The sequence below is a fragment of the Schistocerca serialis genome, chromosome 8 (genome assembly GCF_023864345.2).
Source record: "Schistocerca serialis cubense isolate TAMUIC-IGC-003099 chromosome 8, iqSchSeri2.2, whole genome shotgun sequence".
In the NCBI taxonomy this organism is placed as follows: domain Eukaryota; kingdom Metazoa; phylum Arthropoda; class Insecta; order Orthoptera; family Acrididae; genus Schistocerca; species Schistocerca serialis.
The window spans coordinates 273,849,977-273,869,882 of NC_064645.1; the positions used below are offsets into that span (position 1 = coordinate 273,849,977).

At 41.5% G+C, this 19,906-nt stretch overlaps 1 protein-coding gene across 3 annotated transcripts in view; it reads right to left on the minus strand.

Moving 5' to 3' along the window:
• LOC126416275 (E3 ubiquitin-protein ligase rnf8-like) overlaps positions 1–19,906 on the minus strand; it is a 137,267-nt gene that overhangs the window by 95,637 nt on the left and 21,724 nt on the right. For 2 of the 3 annotated variants that reach the window (XM_050083912.1, XM_050083914.1), the window contains exons 3-5: positions 14,672–14,853; positions 9,949–10,166; positions 4,320–4,471 (exon numbers count right to left, since the gene is read on the minus strand). In XM_050083912.1, coding sequence (XP_049939869.1) covers positions 4,320–4,471; positions 9,949–10,166; positions 14,672–14,853 — 552 coding nt within the window. The remainder of the gene's footprint in view (positions 1–4,319; positions 4,472–9,948; positions 10,167–14,671; positions 14,854–19,906) is intronic. The other variant, XM_050083913.1, reaches the window with a different exon arrangement.

The following is a 19,906-nucleotide window of genomic DNA, read 5'->3' on the forward strand; positions in this document are numbered from 1 at the left end:
ACACAGTAATTATAACAATACTCACCTCAGTAGTGTCAAGGTGTGAGGACAATGCATGTTTACACTGGAAAAAGGGAGTCAGTTTTAAGAAGGGTTGCAGGAAATCCTGTCAAAATTATATGGGAGTTAATCTACTTTGTTCGCGCAGACCCGGTCATATTACAGCTGAAACACAGTTCTTGATATGATTCATTTCATTTTCCAACAAGTTTGATGAGACTGTTTAACAATGTTGTTTCCAAATAATCTACAATACAATCTTGTTTCCTCAGTGATGTGTCACGCTGCCAAGGTATTTGAGAAGATCATGGAAAACATTATCGAAGATGATAAGAGGAGAACAGAGAGACACAATATGGGTTTAGACTAGGAATGCTGGCAGTGGACCTCATTTTCAATGTAAGGTAGCTCTAAGACAAACACTAGACATATCGTAAGGAATTAGTGATAGTGTTCCCAGACAATGAGAAGACATATCATAGTGTGAAAAATACAAGATCTGGGATACTCTCTTGAAAAGGGGAATTGAAGGCTGACTATGAGAAGAATAAAGAAACTGTACAAAAAAGAGTAAGTTGTGTAAAAGTAGGAGGAGAGAAGCCAGGCCGGTTAGAACGGAAAAATAGGCTGAAGCTATGGAGCACACAATCCCTTTCACTTTTCATCATCGTTATAGATGAGATAATAAAAGGAGTAGCATTGCGAATATGAGAGGAAAATATGAAAGCAATGGCATTTGCATGTGATTTAATGGTGTGGGGGAAATGGAGGAGGAGCAGCCTAAGAAAGACTAAACATGGGGAGGAGGGGGGGGATTGAAATTTAATGCACTATTTAAGTGTAAAATGATTGTGACAGTGGGTACTACGAGAGAGGACAATAGCAACAGATATATGTATTAGGGGCAAGTACTAAAGAAAGTGAAAAGCCAAGTACCTGAGAAGACAGCAGGAGGAATGATAAAAAGATTAGTGAAAGCGGAAGGCAAACATGTGGATTTGTGCAGAGTAAGAAGTCTGGTGCCTAACAAGGATATAACACCAAAATGCAAACAAATGTTATACTGAGCATATTATGCTCCAGTACTCACATTTATATAGGAAATGTGGGTAATGAAGGCAAGTGAGCAGGATACAGGATTGAGAGATGAAATTTTTAGGAGTAATAAGGATGGATAGAGCAAGGAATGAGACAATCAGAAAAATAGTGAATCATATGCCAATGCTAAACATAAACAGTCTACAACAGACAATATTAAGATGATATGGACATGTTAAAAGAATGGGAGTTGACAGGATGCCAATACAGGCTCGTGAAATGACAACAGAGAGGTCTGGGACACAGTAGAGAGGGAAGAATGGCAAGAGGACATCAAAAGAGTCTGAGGCTTATGATGCAAGCAGACCCAGCAACGATCTGGGAGCTATAGAAGTTGATAATGATGATACAATGTCATAAGCCAATATATTTCCACTTTTTCTAACACTCATCATACTTTTTTGTACATTTGAATAAATGTTCTTTTTTAACTTTACTGCCTCTTATCGATTAACTCTTGTAATTATGATAATGACAACTTAACATGTAAATCCACTGTCAAATAATTTTAGTAAGTTTTTTGTGATAATATATATTTGTTCTATCCTTTCAAACACATTGTTGTCCCACAATCATGAACCACCACGTAATGTTCAACAGACTGAAAGACAACAGACTGAAAGACAAATTATCATTATGCCAGGAGAACGAATTAAGGTATGAAAAGTCTTTATAAAGCCAAAGGAGTGCAATGGTTTCAATGAACTGAGGATTTATCTCACATTAATTTTATTTGGCACAATTTTGATGTACAGGGTAATTATAATTAAAGTTCCAGTTTCAAAAAGCTACAAAAACTTATGCCCAGTATGTCAAATTTGAATGAAATATTACCAAACAAGGGAAAAACATTACGGACACAAAAAAATTTAACAAAAATTTTTCCCCTAGATGGTGCTGCAAACGACCTAATGTAATATGTGATCAGCTACAAATGACAGATGAATCACGATATGCTGGCTATGGTGCAAGTTGCACATTAAACCAACCATACTGCACAATGTGCTTCACGGCACAAGTTTGGCATTCAGTAGCTGTGGCACTATTGCTGTCCACAGATTTCTGTGACATATTGAAACTGAGAAACAGAATGTTCCACAACAGATCAGTGTCTCAGGGCTCGTGTCCAGAATGCATTTTGCAATGCATTCCTTCAATTCAGCTAGGTTCGTAATCGGAGCACCGAACACAGCAAGAACCCCCATGGATTGAGATCAGGTGATCTGGACAGCCAAACTGTAGGGTGATAATTCCAGCACTTCCAAAATTCCTCTGCAGCAGCTGCGCCATTACCTGTGTAATATGTGAAGGAGTCCCATCTCACACAAAAATGATATCCTACACACACACACACACACACACACACACACACACACACACACACACGCGCGCGCGCGCGCGCGCGCTGTTGAAGGGTTAAAATGATGATGGTGCTCAGCAGACACTCATAGCATTCAGCAGTGACCATACAGCTAAAAGGACCTGCAGGACCTAACTCCCTTCGGCTATTTTCCGTTGCCCATGTTCTACAATTCTGTGTATAAAAATGTCTGTGGAGATGGAAAGGAGCTTCGCCTGTACTCAAAATATTCCATGGCCCTTCATCGTTCACTTCCATGCAAGCAAGAAATTCTAGAGCAAATGTTTGTTGTAAGATTGTAAATGAACATGGTAGTCAATGGGAGTTGGTGATATGCACCCTTACTGCTGATTTAAGACTGCAAGATTGTGTGTGTTTGTGTTTACAGAAAATATAAGACCGAGAACCGAATTGTGAAAGACTAGGTTTAAGTAATTAAAGAACAGGAAAAATTATATTAGGTTCTGTTTGGATTGGTGTGGTAATTTATGTCGGAGATATTCTGGAGGTGCCAGATGGCAGCTCATGACAGAGCAGGCGGGGCTCAGAGTCTGCAGAGCAGTGCAGCATGCCATGGAGCTCCGTCCGTGGTGAAGTTCTGTGATTGTGGGACTTGGTAACTAATGAGACCTATAGATGACACAGGACTGATATTGACTATGAAGTATAACGAATGTCTGTTCTCGTTATTGGCTGTAAGACATTTCTTGTCGACTGGAAGTTAAACTAATTTGTACTCGGAATAATAAACCCTAGTTTGTGAAACCACCAGCACCTGTTACTAAGTAATAGTAATCATTTCACAGGAGAAGTCTGGCGGAAGGCGGAGTCCAACCGAAACTAGTAAGCAGACTGCATCAAGAAGGAGAGAACTTTTGCACTGTCTCATTGGCATGTCAGTATGAAGCAACTCGAATATGAGAAATTTTTTATGGATAGCAACACAGGACGTTTCATAGACTGCTATGTGCCATATCCAAAGGCATGTCCAAATTTAGGGCATGCCCCATGCACTGCATGTTTGCACATACTGCTCAACAGCTCCTGCAATGTTGTGGCCACATCTTCCATCAACATCAGATCAATGTTTTTCTCCCACTACATTGAACTTCAGAAGAACACGTCTTTTTTAATTTCATAATTATTTTGTCCAGACCCTTGGCAGAAATCTGATGAGGGCTATTTTCATACCCCGGAATGACAAACTTCTGCAGAACTATTGGTGCACAGTCACTGTTCTTGTGAAAGAGCTTTACCAGCAGAGCATTGAGACAGTCATGCCTAGAGCCTCAGACACAAACTGAGGAACAGCAGCATAACCTGAGTCTTATTTCACATAATCTGCTGCTTGCAGTGCCATTTAGTGGTAGGAATTTTGTTAAGTTTGTTTTGTTTCCCTAACGATTCCCCCCCATCTTCAATAATATCTTGTTCAAATTTAATTTCCAAAATATTCAGAATTCTTATGGATCGCCAAAATACACAGTTCATAAACTGCTTTGAATATAATGTGTCCTTCCTTCTATTTCATGTTCTATTACATCAGTTCCTCAACAGCTTTCCATAGCAGAAAATACACATTTTCTTTTTGAGGAATTTCATGTAGTCTGCATTATAAATTTGAAGACAGAGGGATGTCTCCAAGATCTATCCAATCCATTTTATGCACTGAGGAGAAGGCTGCCATTACTAGGAATAATGACGCATACTATTTTGAAGTACTTACACATAAAATAAAGATTAAAGTTTTCATGAACCTTTAAGCAGTCCCTAACACTACAGGAATATTATTGAAACAATCTAAATGATGCTAGATCATACATTCCAGAGAAATATAAAATTATATGAAGATATTAATTACCTGGTTTGAAATTTTCTTCAAATTCTGAAGCTGTTGGTCACGTTCAAGAAGAGCTGCTTGGATGTTTGCCCGCTCACTTTTAAGTTTCTCTGTTAATTTTTGTGCCTGAGCCAGTAGCTGCTTTAGATCTCCCTGTTCCTTTAATATCCTACACCAGTTAGAAAAACAATTTATCAAAATACAAACACACAAATTTATCCACTTTGCTATCAAATATTTCATCTGGTGACACATGTAGATACATTGGTATCATTAAGTCTGGTGATTGATGAAGTTAAACTACTAATTTCAACATCTTTCAAATACACATTATTAACACAGTGTTGTTTGCTAGCTAAGGTCAACTAGGTTGGCTGTACCGAGGAAGCTGTTGGTACTGACAGATCATTCATCTTCCATTGATACAGTTACTTCCTTCAGCAACAACAAAATGAATCTTCTGACAAGGAATACTTACTACTCCATCAACCCCAAATAAAAGTTGAAAACAACATTTTCAGAGCAGTATAGGGAATGTCAATTTGAGCAAGATTTATCACAACTAACTGTACGATATCAATGCAAAATTGTGGAGATATTGTCCTAAAATAGCCATAAAGTTGCTACAAGTATACGGCTGCATAGTGCTGGAATGGGAACGGGGATGGGGCTGCGTGTGTGAGGACAGTGACTAACAAATGTTGAGGCCAGGAGGGTTACGGGAACCTTAGATGTACTGCAAGGAAAGTTCCCACTTGCGCAATTCAGAAGAGCCGGTGTTGGGGGGAAGGATCCATATGGCACAGGCTGTGAAGCAGTCACTGAAATGAAGGATGTCATGTTTGGCAGTTTGTTCAGCAACAGGGTGGTCCACTTGTTTCTTCTTATCAAAATATACTGAAAGTCTCCCTGACGTCTTCACAGGCGGTAATTATCCTCCCAACCTTTTGTACAAAAACACTTCTCCTGTGCCTTATCATTCCAGTCTCCCATCACCTCCCGAAGTCCCACCATCTGGCCACAGGGGAGCAGTCCCCACATAACTCAGTACCACCCAGGATTGGAGCAATTAAATTACGTTCTCCGCCAGGTTTCTGACGAACCTTTGTGGGCCCTGAAATGAGGTATGTCCTGCCCACTGTCCTTCCCACCCCTCCCACAGTGGTATTCTGCCGCCCACCGAACCTACACAATACACTCATCCATCCATACACAACCCCTGCTCCCAAACCCCTTACCTCATGGCTCATACCCCTGTAATAGACCTAGATGCAAGACCTGTCCCATACATCCTCCCACCACCACCTACTCCAGTCCGATTACGAACATCACCTATTCCATCAAAGGCAGGGTTACCTGTGAAACCAGTCCTGTGATCCACAAGCTAAGCTGCAACCACTGTGCTGCATTGTATGTGGGCATGATAACCAACAAGCTGTCTGTCCACATGAATGGCCACCAACAAACTGTGACCAAGAAACAAGTGGATCACACTGCTGCTGAATGCACTGTCAAACATGACATCCTTCATTTCAATGACTGCTTACAGCCTGTGCCATACGGATGCTTCCCATCAACACTAGCTTCTCTGAACTGCGCATGTGGGAACTGTCACCACAATACATCCTATGTTCCCGTAACTCTCCTGGCTTCAACCTTCGTTAATCACTATCATCATCCATGCAGCCCCTTCCCTGTTCCCATTCCAACACTACGCAGCCGTCATTCCACCATCACACTCAGTCTTTTTACTTTCTCCTTTTCCACTACTTCCTCCCCCCCCCCCCCCCCGCCCTTCATCTAACCTGCAGCACTTCACTGTCCACCACCCTCAACATACTATCTATCCCCCCCCCCTCCCCACCAGTTGCCACTCCCATCATGCACTGGTGCTGGTGCCCACAGTGTGGTTTCAGTTGCCTGAGACTGCAGTTTTGTGTGTGTGTGTGTGTGTGTGTGTGTGTGTGTGTGTGTGTGTCTACATCTATTGTTGACGAAGGCCTACATGGTCGAAAGTTTTATTTGTGACCGTCTTTTTGTTGAGCCTATCTGCGACTCGACACCGTTGCTATAGGGTGAGTAGCAACTTTCCTTTTCATAATACTGTTACATTCCATCCTGTATTTTCCACTGTTTAATTTACGATATTTAAGTATACAGATATTAATCCTGTCCGTGACAGAGCAAATTTAACCTTACACATCTTTGCTCCAGTAAGATAGCATCTTTCTCAGGGAAGTCCCATTGTATGGACAGGGGTGGTCTTGGTATCTGTAGCTCTTCAGGCAGGAGTGCCAGTCGGTCCAGATTGGTTTGCCATGTGGAGTGGCCCACATGTGTGAAGGTTTTCTAGTATCTTGGAAAAATTTCCTAATTTGCAAAACTGATGGTATTTCATTACTCTGGAAAGGATATTTAATTCAACAGTTACCATAAAATACCAAATGGCAATGGCAAACTCAAACCAGGAAATGTTTTGTGAATGACTGCGGCTGTGGAAAGAGTGAATAGATACATAGGGCATATTACTTGTGACTAAGGTATAATAAAACCAGTGTTTATTAAAACAGTGTTAACACAATTTAACCTATCATTTTAATGCTAGTATTTTGGTGAGAATTCTGAACAGAGTTGTAGTAGATATAGTGAGAGAGGACACTTGAGAGTAGGCTCACAGTCAGGAACTTTTATGATCCGGCACATGTGCCTTGCCTGGAAGTTCGCCCTCATAAGCTGTCAGAGTCGACAAAACCAATGCATATTAATTTCAGGGAGCCAAAGAGGACTGGCTTACAGCATATAATCAAAATTAAAGGCCATTTTCACTGACGTGCGGGTAACATGAACTACAAATAACTTTCCTTGCAGCAAGGGGAAGAGTGACAGTAAGCTAATACCTTCAATTTTCTAACTTCTCACAATTTGTATAATTTCAGATATGAAATACATCAATTCTGTGACAACAAATGAACTGAACATTTTATGACGCATCATTGTGTAAGTTCATGTCATTTTCACACTGCCACGATTTTATTTTATTAGCGTAAAATACACTACACTAAACTACATTACAACACAATACACAATAACATCACTGACACACTACTCAGTGACTTAATCCAATCTTTCGTCAATGACAGCCGACTAGTTTTCAGGTACGTGTTATACGCTACTCCTTCAGAACTGATGTGGTTTCGAGTTGAAGAAATTTGTTAACCAGATACTAAGAGAAGCTTCTCTTGAAACACTTGTCCCTGAATGTTCGAGAGAGGCCAGAAAAGAAAATAATCAGAAGAGCCAAATCTCATGAATATGGATGGTCAGGAAGCGGTTCCTAACCAAGTTCAGCAGTCACATCTGTAATGATAATGGCCATAAGCCGACTTGCGTTACTGTGGAGTTGTAACACAGGTTTACCATGTGTTTTGGATTCAATAGCAAAAGCAAGTGATCTTAGCTATTCAGTACATTCTACAGATTTTATCGTTTCATTTCTTGTAGCAATTCATGATGGAGAATGCCAGTTTGATTCCACCAACGCATAACATGATTTTTTGACGGTGTAAACCAGTCTTTGCAAAGAGAGTCGTCGTCCCCCCCCCCCCCCCCAAATGGGTTGACCATTCTCTCCTCCTCATTAGGTTCACATACGAGCATATTTATTTAACAGAATTCCCAAGAAATGGCTTGTCCTATAACAAGCTGAATGTTAACTTAAAATACATGTGGTACTCAAGTAACCAATTTTTGCACCTTACCCAATGAACGCAAATGGAGCACAATGATTGAGTGACCATAGTCCACGATGTGTGGCAATACCCACTGATTACGATGCCTTCCATGCTGCAGCATCACATTCAGAGCTGGCTACAAGGACCACAGCCCATCATCAGGAGAAAGCACTTTAAAAGGAAGAACTTATTAAGAGTGCTTTTCATCAAAAACTGATTCATTACACAACTCGAATTTTTTCTTCTCAGAAATAAGTAAACCATTAATACTTCCCTCGCGTACACATCACAAATTCTTCTTATGGCTTATGCAGATCTAGAACCCTGATTAAACTAAAAAGGGAAAATTTGATGGTAGAGTTAGTTTTCTCTACTTGATACTCCACACCAATTAGCCCTGAAAATAGCCACAACAACAAGTTATCTACATACACGCTCCTGTTCACATCAAACTCAAAATAGAAGAAAAACAATTTAATAATGAGCCACAATGCAGTGCAGCCAACCAAATGAAAAATGGCACAGACTTGTGCACCAACCCAATAGACAGGTGATTACAAATGATTCACTGGGCTTTGATGTCTTAGAACATTACATATATACAGTGTCTACCCATTTTTACTAATAACCAATCAAAAGAGCGTACTTTAAAATTTTGTTTTTGTCACTGCAGGCTCCATTTTGACTAGCCAGGTGGCAAGGTGATAACAGTTTGCAAAATGGTGGCTAGTGAACAAAAAGCATTTTGTGTGTTGCAATATGAGAAGACAGAAACTGTCACTATCGTGCAGTGTGTGTTCGGAAGACAGTACAACATACAGCCACCAACCCACCAAAGCATTCTGCGATGGTATCGACAGCTCAAAGGGCACAGGCTGCCTCTACAAATGAAAAAGCTCCAGGCGACCACCTGTCATGGAGGAAACAGCGGTGTGTGTCCGAGATGTGTTCCTTTGTAGCCCACAGAAATCACATATTATGCACGTCACGAACTGGGCATTCCTCAGCCAAATGTGTGGCAGGTTCTGCTGAAGAGGCTACCTCAGAAACCGTATTACATACAGCTGTTGCAATGTTTACAACCAAACAACTGCACTATCAGACATGAATTTTGTGAACATTTCCAGGAAGCAATGAAAATGACGAGTTTCCCTGCTGACTCGTATTCAGTGATGAGGTGATATTCCACCTAAACGGTAAAGTGAATCATTCACAACATCCGCATATGGGGCACGGAAAATCCCAGTGTTCGGTGGAGATTGAAAGATATTCTCCAAAGGTGAATGTCTTCTGTGCTGGGTAATGGAGCAACAATTACAGGCCCTACTTTTTTCTTGGGAAAACTGTGATGGGTATGACATACCTACAGAAGACTGGTTGTTTCCGAGATTGTCAGCTGATAACCCACCCTTCATATTCCAACAAGATGGAGCTCCGTCTCATTAGCATAGAGAAGTGTGTTGCTATCTGAATGAGGAACTTCCAAACACATAGGTTGGGCGATGTGCTCAGGATGATTTGGTGCTCTTTAGGTGGCTCCCGAGATCTCCTGACCTTACAGTTTGTGCTTATTTTTCTTTGGCAATATGTGAAAGACAATGCATATGTACAACCTTTTCCGACCACACTGACTGAACTCCAGGATCACATCACTGCTGCACTAACACTGACAGGGACATGCTCGAACATGTGTGGGCTGAGCATGACTACCACACTGTGTCGTCATGTCGTGTAACACGAGGAGAGCGCATGGAACATTTCTAATTATGTGTAAAAATTGAAAATGTGCTTTTTCATACAATGTCTTGATCAATATTTTGTATGCAATGTCATGGAAATTTTTTTGTCCATCCCATAATAAACTGAGAGTAGGATTAATTTAAGAAAATAAAAAAAGAAAAAAAGCGAAACTGCTATTTACTGTTGTTCAAATTCATTTCTGTTGTTTTTCACTTCCTGTTCACTATCTGTTTGTTTCTTGACTTCAAGCTCGTTATCAATCAAACTATTCTGTTTATCTAGGAATTCAGCCGAGGTTTTATCCCTTTCCTGTTCAAATTCCACTTTTCCAGCAATTATTTTTTCAGTATCTTCATCACCATTTGGGATAGAGGTTGGAGTGTTTTCTGTGATGGACCTGTTGGTAAAAATATAATTTCAAATGTATTAGAATTTCTAGACAAAGTCTACATAGTCTCAACACAAACAATACATTTTTGTATGTCACTTATGGCAAAGACATCAATTTTTCCATGCAGTGATTCAATAGACAGAATTGGGTTATTTGTTAAATTACTGTGCAGGAAAATATTATCATCAGTGCAACTAGGATCCAAAAATAATTTAGAAAATCTCTGAATGAAGTCAAGAAAACTACACAAATTTTGACATCTCTAAAAGGTAATAATAATATTAATGTACAGAAAGCTCTGGTTGAAAATAGCAAATTATTTATGAATTGAGAGAGGCAGAAGTGCTGTGCCATTGACAGATACACAAACAAAAGGTACAGAGCTTCGCTTACCTAGCTTTCAGAATGAAACTCCTTTCTCAAGCTGTAGGAGAATATCTCTCTCTCTCTCTCTCTCTCTCTCTCTCTCTCTCTCTCTCACACACACACACACACACACACACACACACACACACACACACACACACACACATACACACCTTTCTCCCTATATTGTGCTCATTTGACTGCAAGCTAGATCCTGGCCCAAGTGGGTGTACTGAGGTGAGCTGGGGGTACAGGCTGGGATGAAGTGAGGAATTGAGAGAAGCAGGAGGCCGGGAGGGAGAGAAGCGGGAGGCCGGGAGGGAGAGGAGGCGTCTAGCAGCTCATGGGAGAGAGGGAAGCTGTCTGTGGTCTAGCTAGGGGTGTACCTAAAGGGGGCAGACAGCTGAGCACACGATTTCACAGATTAGGGTGTGAGATGGCAGCACAAGACTAGCTGAAACATATTGGGTGCGAGTAATGCGAATGGGATGGTGTGAAGAATAGCTCCCATACGCACAGATCAGAAAAGCTGGTGGTTGTGGGGAGGATCCAGATGGCATGGGATGTGAAGCAGCCACTGAAATCTCGCATGTAGTGCTCTGCTGCATGTTGTGCCAGTGGGTGGTACACCTTGTTTTTGGCAACAGTTTGACGATGGCCATTTATTCTGGTTGACAGTTAGTTGGTTGTCATACCAATGTAAAATGCTGTTCAGTGGTTGCAGCAGAGCTGGTATATAACATGGCCTCTGAGGGGCTAAGATAAGCCTGTGACAGGACTGGAGTAGGAGGTGCTTGGTGGGTGGATAGGGCAGATCTTGCATCTGGATCTTTGACACGGGTATGATTCCTGTGGCAGGACATTGGGGGGTGAAAGTGGCACAGAGATGGGCTAGAATGTTGTCGGGTGGGTGGTGGAACACCACTCTGTGAGGGGATGAAAGTATCATCTTGGGTAGCATGTCCCTCATTTCAGGGCATCATGATAGATAATCAAAGCCCTGACAAAGGATGTGGTTCAGTTGTTCCAGTCCTGGATGGTATTGGTTGACAAGGGGGGCACTTATTTGTGATTGGTCTTGGGATGGATGTGAGGATCAGGTGTGTGTCGGGATATGGCATGGGAGATCTGTTTGTGTATTAGTTCTGGGGGATACTGCTTGTCTGCAAAGGCCTTTGTGCGGCCTTCAGCATACTGGGCGAGGGAGTTCTCATTGCTGCTGATGTGACTGTCATGGATGGCCAGGCTGTATGGGATTTTTTGGTGTGGAAGGGTTGGCAGCTGTAAAAGTGCGGGTACTGTTGGAGATTGGTGGGTTAAATGTGGACTGAGGTGTGGATGGAGCCATCTGACAGGAAGTGATTGACATCTAGGAAGGTGGAACGATGGGAGGACCAAGTGAGGTGGATGGCAGAGAAGGTATTGAGATGTAGAGGAATGAGGATAAGGTGTCCTGGCCATGGATCCAGATTATAAAAATGTCATAAATAAACTTGAACCAGACCAGGGATTTACCATTTTGGAAAGCTAGCTGGTCCATGAACAGATTGGCATAGGAGGGTGCCATGTGGGTTCCCATGACTGTGCCATAAATTTGTTTGTATACCTTCCCTTCAAAGGTGAAGTAGTTATGGGTTAGGATGTAGTTGGCTGGATGTACTAGGAATGAAGTGCTCGGTTTGGAATCTGCAGGGCAATAGGAGAGCTAGTGTTCAATTGTGGCAAGGCCATAAGCACGAGAGATGTTGGTATATACAGAGGTTGCATCTATAGTGACAAGTAGGGACCCGGAAGGAAAGAGCGTGGGGATGGTGGAGAGTCAGTGCATGAAGCGGTTGGCATCTTTAATGTGGGAGGCTAGGTTACGGAAAAACTGAGTGCAGATGTTGGTCAACGAGGGCCAAGATTCTTTCAGTAGGGGCACTGTAACCAGCTACAATGGGGCGCCCAGGATTGTTAAGTTTGTAGATTTTGGGGAACATTTAGAAGGTGGGTGTGTGGGCTGTTGCGGAGAGCAGGGAGATGGATTCAAGGGAGCGGTTCTGGAAAGGGCCTAAGGATTTCAGCAGGAAGTGGAGGTTATTTTGGACTTCTGGGATTGGGTCACTTTGGCAGAGCTTGTAGGTGGATGTCTTGGACTGCTGGCAGAGACCATCCACCAGGTAGTCACTCCGATTCATCACAACAGTGGTGGAACCTTTGTCTCATAGGAGGATGACCAAGTCAGGCCAGGCCAGGCCACCTGTGAATGCAGCCATGCCATATACCAGTTCCGCTGCAACTGTTGCACAGTATTTTACATTCGTATGACAACCACCCAACTGTCAACGAGAATGAATGGCCACTGTCAAACTATTGCCAACAAGAAGGTGGGGCACCCACTGGCACAAAATGCAGCAGAGCACAACATGCGAGATTTCAATGCTGTTTCACAACCATGCCATCTGGATCCTCCCCAACACCAACAGCTTTTCTTAGCTGCACAGATGGGAGCTATCCTTACAGCACATTCTTCACTTGTGTAACCTCCCTGTTCTGTGTCAGATAGTTGTGTGCTGCCATGTCACGCCCTAATCTGTGAAATTTCGTGCTCAGCCATCTGCCACCTGCCCCCTTTACCTGCAACCCTATCTAGCCCACGGATGGCCCCTCACTTTCCCAAGAGCTGCTAGATGCCCCCCCCCCCCTAACCCTCCCTGCCCTCACCCCTCTCTCCATCCCTCACCCCACCTCACCTGCATCCCCACGTAACCTCACCTAAGTACCCTCACTGTTGGCCTTTTCTGGCAGTCAAATGAGCACACTGTAGGAATACTTGTGTGTGTGTGTGTGTGTGTGTGTGTGTGTGTGTGTGTGTGTTTGTTTCTCCTACAGGTTCAGAAACGAATTTCATTTTGAAAGCTAGCAAATCAAAGTTCTGTACCTTTTTTTGTGTATCTGTCGATGACGCAGCGCTTCTGCCTTTCGGTGAGTCGTGTGTTTATTCCTAAATAATAGGTAACAATACTATTTGTACTAGAGCAGTAAAATACATACTTTCCATATTGAATCACAGAAATGTGTTTATTGATACATAAAATATGATGCTACAGTTGGTAAGGGCTAGGTTACCATTGCAAAGCCTTGGGGTTCAGTTCTTAGATGGCCCTAGGAACCCTCCTCCCCCCCCCCCCCCCCTCCCCTGCCCTCACTTAATGGTGGGGTCAAATGGATATAAAAGAAGTTGGGAGGTATGGCTGAAAATACTGGGCAGTAAGACAGCAACAGATAGGAGAAAATAAGGGGTGGAAGGGAGATTAGAGACCAGGAGCTGGGGTGCCACCGAGTTGCACTGAGCAGGACATAATTTGCTTGATATTAAAATTTTACACATCACTGACGTTCGTTTCTATGTCCTTAAAACTTTGCATATTTTCTCCACTTAATCTAGATCACATCCTTGAAAAGTCACTTTCCACTAGTCTGTCTGATCCTGTCAAGTACCATTTGGGCCACTAAGAGGTCAGTGTGCTTAGGTCACCTTGTAACTTGCTGATGCGGGACTAACTGTGAGGGCTGCAGCAATAGTACACATGAATTAGTTACTCCATAACTACTAGGATCTCCCATCATAAAGGGAGATTGGTTAGAGCACTGCTTTGCTTTACTAGACACAACCTTACTGGATGTGGTACACCCTTTTCCTTTCTCTGTCTTATGAACTGACTTACCCAGCCAGTTACAGGACGTATGGTTTATGGTGGACTCTTGAAACACAGTATGATTAAGTATTTTTCACATTAACAAATTATTTTCAGGGTGAAAAAATCGGTAAGTGAAAAAAAAAAAAAAAAAAAAAATCTAGGACCCACTGATGATCGAAGCTCAGTGCTTTAGATTGGCAGACTGACAGTTATCCAGTTAGTCACACTTCTAATCTTAAAGTAACATCCACACGACATTCTAGGTTTCCAACTGCTGCTCTTGTAACAAGCACCCTCATGGCACTAACTGATTCAAGATGTCCAAGAAGGTTTTCCACATTCAGTATAAACAACTGGCTGTAAATCTACTACAATAATCATCAATGCATTTGGTGGGTATTAATAGTACAGTTATGTAAATTTTTCACAATTTGAAATCAAAATACTGATGCATCTACTTACTCATCCGAATCCAATTTTGCCCTTTTCACGTCAAGAACCTCGCTGTTCTGATGATTATACAGGAATGAAAATGTGTACTTCCATTTACTGTTGGACCCAAACTGAATGTCATCACCAGCTTTCAGTATTACTGTTGAACCTTTTGTCATTTTCAACCCATTAACATAAGTTCCCATGGTACTCTGTAACAGTCAATACATCAGTCAACTGGAGATTCAGATTTACTAACGCAAATGAAGAAAATTTGCACTGAGACGTTACCATGACACCAAACCTGTGACTAACATTGAGATGTTTAACACAGTACTTCAGTATGGTTTTCTAGCATTTTCTAATCACAATTGATCTTCAGTTCAGTTGCAGTCCTATAGTCTGTCCAAAATTACTTTAGGATTGACAGCAAGGACAGAAGTGGTAGTTGGGGAAGCCCACGCGGCAGGCCTCGGCGACTTTCTGCCAATACCACCCTACTTGCAGCTGCAGCAAACCCATGAAGTTGTCAAAACTTCATGGCACACAACACCAACTCCTCACTTGTAGTGTGCTTTAGTTGCAGTCAGTTTGCTGTCCTATGTGATCATTGTCTCCTACGACTTTCTTTGTGTTTGTTTTTATGGTTGTATGGGCTGTTCTTTGATTTGTCATTATTGTTATTTGTTTTTACCATTATTGTTGTCACTAATATTTGTTGTGTGGTACTCAATGATGTCAGCAGAAAGTTCAACGAAAGTTGTAAGTGGAAAAGTGATGTCATTCTCTTGATCAGGGGAGAGCAGTTGAGGGAAATGGTTTGCACCTTACGTACCTACTTTGAGAATGAGAAACTTAATAGTGGCCCGCTGCTCTCCGTTAACAAAGTAATCGAAAAAACTGCTGCAGCTCTGAATATTAACAAAAACATTGTTTTGAACGTAGGAAGGAAGTGTCTGACAAAGAAAAGGAAGCTGAGGAACCATTGAAAGTTAACACCCCTCGAAAAAACGTAATATGGATAAGTCGATTACCAATATCAATTTGTTTGCACAGGATGTGAGTCACCATGTTTACGATTATCGCAGGAAGGAACATCCAACACTCAGTAAAGTTACTGGTCACACCTAAAGTATCAGAACCTTCTCAAGCCATTCGTTCACACTTATCCACAGATGCATACAACCTAGGCTTTCACTATGGACTTTTTTGTGGCCATAAATTATTGATGGACAGGGAGTATATGATGGTGTGGCGATGCCGATTCTTAAGGGACATCTGTAGCACAAATATCGACGAAGTGGTGTGGTTTGACAAAATGTGGGTCAATTCTGGTCACATTGTCAGGGCTGGGCAGATGACACAGCTAAAGGAATAGTGGCAATAGCTTCGGGTCAGGGGGCCACACTATTCTTCTTCATGCAGGCAGTTTGCAATGTTTTCTCCCAAACATTCTCTTGCTTTTTAAATCAAAGAACACAGTAGATTATCACAAAGAAAAGCAGATTCACTAATACCAAATATTGAAAAACCAGCAACAATTGTTCTGGATAATGCTCCTTACCATTTAATTGTTGCTGACAAGGCACTTACTATGCAAATGAAAGGAGGAAATGACTGACTGGCTTCAGCATCATAATGTCAACATAAATGATGACCTTCAGATGATGGAGCTTATGGAAAAAATCTCTCTCTAAGCCACAGTTCCTACTCAACAAAATCGAAAAAACTGGCAAAAAAAACATTGGCATACAGCTGTTAGGCTACCACATTATCACTGCCGTTTCAAACCAATTGAGTTAACATGGGAACAAATTAAAGGTTAATGTTGCCAGATAATAAATTTATCCTCTCTGCAGTCAAAGCACTCACATTAGAAGCTGTTAGGAGTGCCACCACTATAGATTGAAAGAAAGAGCACCATGGAAAGAGTGTGGTAGCCCGAAGCTCTTTTGGACAATCAGTGGAGGAAACGATAATTTCATATAATGGCAAAAGTGACAGTGACAATGATAGTGACACCTCAAAACTGTCATAGTGACAAGAATGGTATTTGTGAAGTTTTTTCATTATCCTTGTAGAAATGGAGCACAGGTGGATTCAGCTAAATATTTTGAATGCAAAGTTTACCCCCGTAAGTACCTACACAACAAAACTATATAATCGTAAGTTTTGAAATTTTAATAAGAAGACCTTCAAAGCAACTAATTCCAAGGAAAGTTCATCTCAGGAATTCAGTCTGTATTGCACAAAATAAATATTACTGTTTAGGATATAAATGCTACAACAGAGGCCCTATTATTTGGATCACTTTTGCTTTCAAAACAATAATGGTTGGCCTATTTAAGATGTGTTTTCCCACTGTGATAAACATACTTAATCTTATTTTTTGTTATGTTAGAATTAAGTTGACAGATCAGAAAAATTAAAACAGTTTCATTATAAACCTATAGCAACTTGTTTCTCAAATTGAATCTGTACGGACGCCCAATTAGTAGTTGCGTGAGCAGATAATTTGCATCATGTTTAACTTCTTATCTCACATTAGAGATCTCCGACAAAGTTCTGGTTTTGCACAGATGAAAATATGATGCATTCTTAATATTTCATTCATATAATGTATTCACCTGATTTCAATAAGAAAAATGTTCCTGCCTGTCGAAAATTCTGTAATGGCAGGAGAAAATCACTTTCATAAACTGTCCCTGTATCGTATTAATAATTTGTTACCACAGATAAAACTACAATCGAAACATAGTGTAACTCTTCCAGAACACATTTATTCAATATTTATAAAGTGAATAATTTGCTGGTTTGAGCAAGTTAAATGAAATGAAAGATTATGCTTGTCTTTCGTGCGCAATGTGGCAACTCTGTTCTGTGCCTCCATGTGCTCCTGCTGAAGAGACAATCCTAAAGTAATTTTGGACATATCACAGTCTTTCATGTGTAAGTATATACACAATATGAATCAAATACTATAAAAAGTACTAAATATTCAGGTATCAAAAACATTTCTAAACACTCATTCACTCACTCACTCACTCACTCACTCATTCTTTCATTCATTCATTCATTCCTACATTTTCTGGAAATACTCTCATGAAATAGATCCTTTACAGATGTGGAACTATCATGTTACACATTAGCAGGAACAATCAGCCACCACCGGTTACTTCTGTATAAGTTAGACTAACAATAAATTAGTGACTAGCACTAATCCACTCACACTGATTAACCACGCTAATTACCGGATTCATATACATATACAACACTTGAAACAAAGCATTTACCTGAGTTTAGATAACTTTTTTTTAATATTTGAGGATTTTCAGCTGCCTACTGGATGTCCAACACCAAACTGTTACAGACTTTTGCACCTGGGCGTATAACTCCATTTGGAACCCACCTTAGTTTGTCATCCATCTGGATGCCTAAGAACATGAACATATGGAGCCTCATCCATTGTAGGCCAACACCTATTGATCTCTACTTCTGATACTTTTAAGCTATTTTGATTTGTCTGGGATTACATAATATTTGTTTTTGTGTGATTAAGGATTAACTTGTTGGCTATGAACCAGTTGGAAGCTTGTCCCATTATCCTACTGTCTGTGTCCAGCGTGGCTGCATTTGGGTCCTTTTTCAGTATTCTTGTGTCACTACTAGACATTACAGTTTTCTGAAGAGTCCTACCAGTAAAATCGTTAATGAAGACAAAAAATGTGAGTGAACTATGCACCAAACCTTGCGGCACACCATATTTAATCTTTTCCCATTCCAAATTTAATCTTATTCCTTTTGTATCAGTTGTTAATCAGACCCTCTGTTTTCTGTGGTAAGGAAAGACTCCACACAAATAAGGGTCTTTAATGCCGTATTGATTCAGTTTCCCTTGCAGTTCTTCCATGACTGTCACAATCAAAGGCCTTGATGTGACAAAAAAAATGCTGAACCTTACTGATATTGTTGTTAACTCTAATTTTCACATAAAGAGAAATAACAACCATGTTTCTAAACCATTCTTGCCCTTTCCGGGTGGCTCCCTGCTGCTGGCATTTGGCAGCATGAGGATGTGGCATTTTAATGGAGGAAGAAATCATCTATATAAAATGATTATGAGACTTTGGTGCCCACACCATTTATTGTAGTGGTGAAGAATGTGACACACAGGACTGATCCCTGGATACTCCATTCACTCGCATAATGCATTTGCTGAGACTCCCTCCAATACGAAAGTGTAGGAAGCTCTTTATCAAGATCAACAGGTGGCTCCAGAAACCCCACCCACTGAGTGTGTAAAGGATGTGAAGGAACCAGATGCTGTCAACCTTTACACTGATCACTGCAATTACGTGTCAGCAGTCTAACTGCAGAGTCCAAGCACACTAGGTGGTCACTGTTCAATCTAAATACACAGAAGACTGGTCGGTTGGTTGGCTGGCTCGTTGGATGATTAAAGGGACCAAACTACTAGGTCATCAGTCCCTTTTTCCTAGAACAGTAAGGTTTACATGACTGTACAACAGAGGTAACCTACCATGTAAAACCCAGGGGAAGAAAATCCCAAGGTCTACGAAAGGTATGAAGGCAAGATAAAGGACAAAAAGAAGAAAGGGAGACAGAGGAAGAAAAGAGGTAAGGTGTCCCATCTAGGCAGCAGACTGGTAAATGTGACCTTCATGAATAAAATGTAAAACTAAGTCAACCATTAAGGCACCATTTCTAAACAGTAGGGGCAGTGAGTCATTGAGATTAAGAGTCCACCACAGGGCAGCTGGGCTGGGACAGTCCAGCAAAGTGTGGACCACTGTCAAACAGGAACTACAATGACAGGGAGTGGGTCCTTGCGACAGAGGAGATGAACATGAGTCATGGCCAATGCGGAGCCAGCAAAGGACAATAGAGTCCTTGCAAGAGGCCTCCATGGAGGACTTTCACCGATTCGTAGTGGGTTTCATCACCTGTAGTTCATTTGCTGAAGTCAGAGTGAGGCATTCTGTATTCCAGGCACCTGAAGCTTGATGGCATAATACCGATTGGAGGTTTGAGATAAATGTGACTGGCTCATTGTGAAAAATCCCCCACGATTGCCAGTGTCTCCGATGGCATGCTCCTTCCAAGTGGGGTGCCCTCTGGGGGGTTCACCCATCTACGGCGATTGTCCACACCTCAGGTCACACCTCGTGAATTCCAGACAGAGGGACCAGTCGGCATCTGGAAAGGTATCAGCTCAAGCAATCATGCCTCCCTGGGCCTGGCCTA